The sequence below is a fragment of the Mastomys coucha genome, unplaced genomic scaffold (genome assembly GCF_008632895.1).
Source record: "Mastomys coucha isolate ucsf_1 unplaced genomic scaffold, UCSF_Mcou_1 pScaffold23, whole genome shotgun sequence".
In the NCBI taxonomy this organism is placed as follows: Eukaryota; Metazoa; Chordata; class Mammalia; order Rodentia; family Muridae; genus Mastomys; species Mastomys coucha.
The window spans coordinates 109,705,157-109,711,614 of NW_022196906.1; the positions used below are offsets into that span (position 1 = coordinate 109,705,157).

At 45.6% G+C, this 6,458-nt stretch overlaps 1 protein-coding gene across 5 annotated transcripts in view; it reads left to right on the plus strand.

Moving 5' to 3' along the window:
- Gadl1 (glutamate decarboxylase like 1) overlaps nucleotides 1–6,458 on the plus strand; it is a 179,552-nt gene that overhangs the window by 43,676 nt on the left and 129,418 nt on the right. For all 5 annotated transcript variants that reach the window (XR_004111808.1, XM_031345362.1, XM_031345360.1 and 2 more), the window contains 2 exons: nucleotides 4,894–4,973; nucleotides 5,128–5,182. Coding sequence is in view for 4 of the 5 variants with exons in the window: in XM_031345362.1 (XP_031201222.1) it covers nucleotides 4,894–4,973; nucleotides 5,128–5,182 (135 nt within the window). In the remaining variant the exon portion in view is untranslated. The remainder of the gene's footprint in view (nucleotides 1–4,893; nucleotides 4,974–5,127; nucleotides 5,183–6,458) is intronic.

Genomic DNA, 6,458 nt, shown 5'->3' on the forward strand with positions numbered 1-6,458 from the left:
TAGAAGTGGATGGTGCAGTGAGACAGGTAGAAGTGGATGGTGCAGTGAGACAGGTAGAAGTGGATGGTCTAGCTTAAGGTCAGTCTTATCAGGAAAAGACTCTTGTTCCCTTTTTGTGTGGTTCCAGTGGATCTCTGTCCATTCCCAGTGCATCTACTCTGTCAAAAGCTGGAGGTGGACTCCCATTCAAGTCTAACCAGGCCTGGCTCTGCTTAGCTTCCAAGGTCAGACAAGATGGCACAAACACATGATAAGATGTAAGAAAGGGGAATACTGGGCTGAAGGGGTAAGAGTGGGGGGGGGATTAGGGATATGGGTGGGGAAGAGTTGAGAAGCAAGTCCAGCCAAAATCCATATGTATGGACATGTCAAAAGGAGACCTGAGACTTCTTGTCCTACATAAAACAAAAACAAAACAAAAACCAAAGTTAGCTAAAATTTAAACAATGTCTATGACTTCCAGCTGGGCTTTCTTGAGCAATTCATTTTCTGCTAGGAGATAAAAAAGTCACTTTATTATTACAAGAGTTTATGTCTTGAGGGTCCTCAGCAAAGAGAACCCTAGCAGAGTTTTGTGACTTCTCCCTGCCCTTGGCTCTGGTTAGCTCTCTGCTGACAAGAGAGCAGAAGTGAGGGCATGGGCACCTTTGGAGACTCACCTGGCTGGTACTAGGCCATCAGCATCTTACCTTGGTCACTGTGGTTCTTCAGAAGCAGTGTCGGCTGTAGGCAGAGTAGGATGTTCAGAACTGTGAAAATACTTGCTTACTTGGGATTATTATGGGATAGGGTTTCCCTCCCTATGCTACAGCCCAGTCTATTTCAGACATAGGAACCTAAGTCATCAGCAATATATGGTGCGGTTCCATCTCCTGGGCAGGCTGATGAGAGACCCTGTCCCCGCTTTCTCTTCCGTGTCTTCTTGCACTTTATGTCTTCACTTGGTTTAACTCTTCTCTGCTGGAGTATTTTTCTGAGGAGTGGCCATGGGTAATGGAAGAAGTTTAACAGAGGCTGAGAATGAAGGTGACAACGAGATGTTCAGTAGTCCAGGTGAAGGTAGTGAGAAGACACCAGGTTCTTAAGTTGTTGTGACGCCAGAACCTAGTGATCCCTCCAGACCCCGAGAGGCATCTCTGTGAGCACACCATGGCCTTGAGTGGATCCCATCTCTGTGAGCACGCCATGGCCTTGAGTGGATCCCATCTCTGTGAGCACACTATGTATGGCCTTGAGTGGATCCTATCTCTGTGAGCACACCATTGCCTTGAGTGGATCCCATCTCTGTGAGCACACTATGTATGGCCTTGAGTGGATCCCATCTCTTTGAACACACCATGGCTTTGAGTGGATCCCATTTCTGTGAGCACACTGTTACCTTGAATGTATAGTCATAGGCTCAAACTGTCCTGCCTGATGCAACTTGCACCTTCTTCCTTTCCCTGCCTATGGTCATAGCATCTACATTATTTTAATTTCCACCTTAATAACCACCATCATTGCTTATTATAACAAATCAGCAAACTAGCTAAAAACCAGAATTACACAATGCTGTGTTTAGTAAAGTCCTCAAGGCTTAGGGTAGCCACTGGCTGCACATCATCATTTGCCTTTAGGAGTTTAGTTAGTGTGCACCCAGTGGCCCACAGTCCCTCCGTGGTCCTATCAGTAATTCTTTCTCTTTTCAGTCTTCACTCTCCCCCACATTCCCGCATTTCTACTTTATACATCCAGATTTGGAATGCATATATCTTGCACTGGTGGTGTTTCTGCATACTCCACATTTTTGACTGTAATTTGTCTCTTGTTGGCCAGCAAGATCATCACTGAGGACTCTCACTGGCCTTTCCATAGTGGTCTTTCCAGTGCCGAAAGGAAATCTGTGGAGAGAAGTGATATAATTCTATATTTGTGACTTGGTTAGCACTTTTCTATGAGTGCCTTGAATATGAAGGGAGAGGGGTTTTGAGGTTTGTGAGCAGAGATTGTTTTGAGAAACAGCACAGGGCAGAGATCATTGTCTGTCACTACAAGAGAAGGATCATAAAGACAGTGGAGTACCCTGGAACCAGTTCTTCCTAAGCAGGGCTGGCACCAGGGATTGAAGTGAGAGGTCTAGGATGCTGATCTCGGGGCTGGTCCTCCTTGAACCTTGCACCTCAGTGTTTCTTCCCTGATGTGTTACTTTGCCTGAGGAATACATGAACAAACATCTATTCATTCTAGATAGGTCACATAGGAGACAGCAAAGAAAGAATACCACGTAAGTCTAGGCTGGTGATCCAGTGAGCTTACCATGGTTACTTAAAGGAGTGTAGGTGTGGGTAGGGTGTTACATCCAGGAGCATGGGTTCTCCAAAGTCCACAGCATCTGAAAAGCCAAGCCCAGCATAGGCAGGACCTATGAAAGTTGAATCCCTGGAGTTGGCTGTATGACTTGCAAGTGAATCAGCTGGCTGGGAAGTTTCTTCTCCTGGCAACTTGTCAGCACTCTTAGAACTTTGGAGAGGGACATTGTGAGTCCTGTAAGTTTCAGGAACTCCCCCGAGTCTTGTAGGTCTTTCTTACTTCCTGAGCCTTAGGGGAATGTTTTCACTACGAGGAAATTTCTACACAATGCGGCCCCCTGAGCTGGTGTGGGATGGATCCCAGGTCTTCCCAGCAGGAAATCAAGTGCCCTTTAAGACGTGCAGTGCATGAAGGTGAAGGCCATCCATCTGCATTGACCCTGGCATCTTTAAGAGTGTCCAGAGCATTTCTGCTTTCTCTCCCTGGAAGGGTAACAGTGACCAAGTCTGCTGCCCTCCTTACCTGAAAAACTGAGCATCATACTAGTCAGCACTAGACCCAAAGTGTCTGAACACAGCACACACCAATCAGCAATCCATCCTGAATGCCAAGATCACAGGAAAAACACCCAAGGTCACAGACAAAGCATCCTAGCAAGAACCAGAGCGCGACACTTCAGCTCAAAGCTGACTGTCATGTTCTCACTGGCTCACTGCTTCATCTTTGTGGAAACTGGGAACCACTTGGTTACACCTTCTGTAGATTTACAAAACCTGTGGGGAGGCTGGGTTTTAGAACGCCCAGATTTGTCTCTGGCCAGTGATGGGAGCAACCATCATTTACTTCAAAATGCAGTCATTACTTCTCAGGCCCAGACACCTAGGGTTTTCCTTTCTCCTCAACTAGTTGACACATCTGAAGCCTCACTCCATTCTCTGGCCCTTCTTCTCAGAAACTCTCGGATGTTTGCCTTTTTAGTTGGCAGACATTAAAAGGTAAATCTGCTTCTCTGCATTTGAGGATGCTCCTGCGCTGTCCCTGGTCCTGGCCTCCTGAGGATTAACTCCATGGCTGTTGTTCTGATTCCTAGTTCAGACTTTTCTGCTCAGCAGAGCGCTGGGTGGAGACAGGGTGCTGTTTCTCGTGGGGAGAGGGCGGTGATTTTCCTTACCAATCGACGTCACTGGAAGCAGGCTAGCATTTATCATTAGGAAATCGATAGCTGCTCGGCTGGCAGAACGCACCTCTCTGGTGAGAAATAATTCACCTTGGCTGTGTCACCTCAGTTGTGCAGGAGTGGTGCCCCCAGCCAGCACAGGCTGATGTAGCCCGTAGACATTAATTATATTTTTTATGTACATTATTACCCTCCAATATGCATATGTTCTGTGACACCCTGAAATAAATGCATCCTGTGGGCATTTGGGATGTGTCCTGCTTGATATTTGGAAATTAATTATTTAGGATGGTCTCATTTTTCCTGGTCGTACGACTCCTTCTGCATTTTATTTTTACAGGGTTTTCAAAAAAAACCCTCCCCATTTGACAAAAGGAGGAAAAAAATGACCACATTTGAGGAAATATATCAAGCTAAGTGTGAAGGCATGACTATTCTTTTAATGCATTCTTCCCTACAAATTAAAGTTACTTTTTTTTTTTTTTTTAGTATAATAATGTTCTTTATTGCCTTTGTTTCTCTGGCATGAAAAAGAATGACTTGACCACCTGTCCCCCTTCATACACAAAGAACGCCATCTTCCATGTTGAAGTGCTAATTTTGGGATAGGCTTCGAAGGGTGAGGTAGAGGGTCCAGCACTCTGCAGCCTTGCCAGTATTTGTCAACAGGAAATAGGCTACACCTGCCAGACCCAACTGCTGCCCTTAGCCATGCTGGAGTACAGCCGTTACCTATCAATATTATTTCAATTCACGTGATATTAGCCATATTTCTGTAGGCCTAATTTTAGCCTTGTTTTCGATGTTATAAAATTAGTGTCTGATCTCTGTCTATAACTGACCTTTTTTTTTTTTTTTCTAGGAAGTTACTAAACCTTACTCTTGTCATCTTTGAGATAGCTTCTTGTCCCTCCTCAGAGGGTTTAGGTCAGCAGTGGACTAAATTCTAAGCTTATATTAACTTGCCCATAATAGTACTGTCAAGAGAGACTTTCCTTGGTCTTCCAAAAGACCAAGAACCTTCAGTGACCAAGCCTGTCCCACGCCTTAAGCGGGGTTCATGTTCCATGCCTTAAGCCAGGTTCGAGTCCCACGCCTTAAGCCGGGTTCACGCGTTAACTATTTCTTTCTGGGACGAGCTGATGGCAAAGGCTTTGTTGATACAATGCTTTCTGGATTGGCAAACTTAGTTTGTTATTTATTCAAGGTTCCAAAAAACGCTGTTTTCTCTGATCCCAAAGTCAACCGTCTCTGCCACTCAGTAAGTGGCTCGGTGCAATGATCATTTTCTTTCTTCCACGCGATCATGTTGCAAAGACTGTCCAGAAGCTAAGAAGCCGCACAGCAGCACTTTATAGATAGTAAATAATACATGTCTCCTGCTGTGCTCGCGCTCATCTCTGTCCCTCCCCCTCTCTCTAATTCAGTGTCATTACTCCATGAAGAAAGCGGCCTCCTTCCTTGGGATTGGCACCCAGAATGTGTACTTTGTAGAAACAGATGGAAGGTAACAGGGGCGGGAGTGGGAGTGGAGGTAGGGGCGTGGGGGGGAGAGGGGGCAGAAGCGTCGCGGGAGCGGGGGCGAGCCTGCCTTCTAAAAGCACAACCTTTGCCTGGTAAGTACTGAATATAACTGAATGTCTCAACTCTGTACCCCTCAGAGGGAAAATGATACCGGAGGAGCTGGAGAAACAAATCAGGCAAGCGAGACAAGAGGTGAGAATGAGGGTTTGGGTGGTGGGCGTGGGCGGTGCCCGTGAGGCAGAGAACCCTGAGAGAACGCCGCCCACCAACCCTGTTGTAGGAGTATGTGAGAGAAGAGCGCGTGTCCTGGTTAACATAGGGACACTGGGAGCTGTCTTACATAAGAGCTATTTCTTGGTGCACGGCTCTCTGGTTACTCGGGAATTTACATTTCTGGGTGGCCAGAGTCTATAACCATGGGTGTTATGACAGGTGGTCTCGAACTCTCCCTGTGTTCACTTGGAGGATTTCTGAGTTTAGTATTTCTGTGCCAGAATTTTCTATCTTCCGGAGCTGCTTGACTAGATAATGCTGGTGTATTTGCAACTGGAGAAAGCCAGGCCTGACCATGCTTCACTGATGAGACTCTGCAAGGCTGGTCTTCACACAGGACTGAAAACGAGGCACTTGCGCTCACCCCAGATTGCTTCTTGGGCCCAAACTGTTTGATGCATCTATCCTATCTTCCTATTCTTTCCTCCCATTCAGCTCTCCCCTTCCTCTACTGCTAACAAAGCTGCAGACACATTGTAAACAGGTGGTTTATGCAAATGGTCTACTGTCATAGGCCTTTACATTGGAAGATGGATGGGTTCATTATTTTAAGCCTTAATATTATATTTATATTGTTATACTCTCTTTTCAAATTTTGTAAAATTACCTTACCCTGGGGTATGCTACATTACTATATCTGGTCCAGAATCTATACTTAATTTTTTTAAAAAATTACATTTTATTTGGTGGGATGAGGCAGGGGAGGGCGGTGCATGCCATGGTCCACATAGAGAGATCAGAGGACAACTTTTAAGAGATGGTTCTTTTCTTCCACCATGTGGGATTTTCAGGCTTGGTGGCAGCTTTATTCTGTGAGCCACCTTGCTGGCCTTGCACTCTATACCTAAAAGATCTGTTACTATTGTAGGTGCGTGGTCTCCAGGCATGTGTCTTCAAACCTATATGTATCATTTTAATTACTGTCTTACTGTCTGTGTAGATATGATTGTTGTCCGGAGGTCCACACGGTCACGGTCTCAACTGGGTTAAAATTCTCCAAAATGTCAGATATTGTTCCCTTCATTTGTTTGTCTTGTTTCTCTTACTGCCAACCACAAAAACTTCCTGTTGGATGTTCTTTCATCTTCTCCAGGGACGTTACAGCTCTAGAGAATCCACGTCCCTGAGTTCCAGCTCACATTACAGCTCTAGAGAATCCACGTCCCTGGGTTCCAGCTCACATTACAGCTCTAGA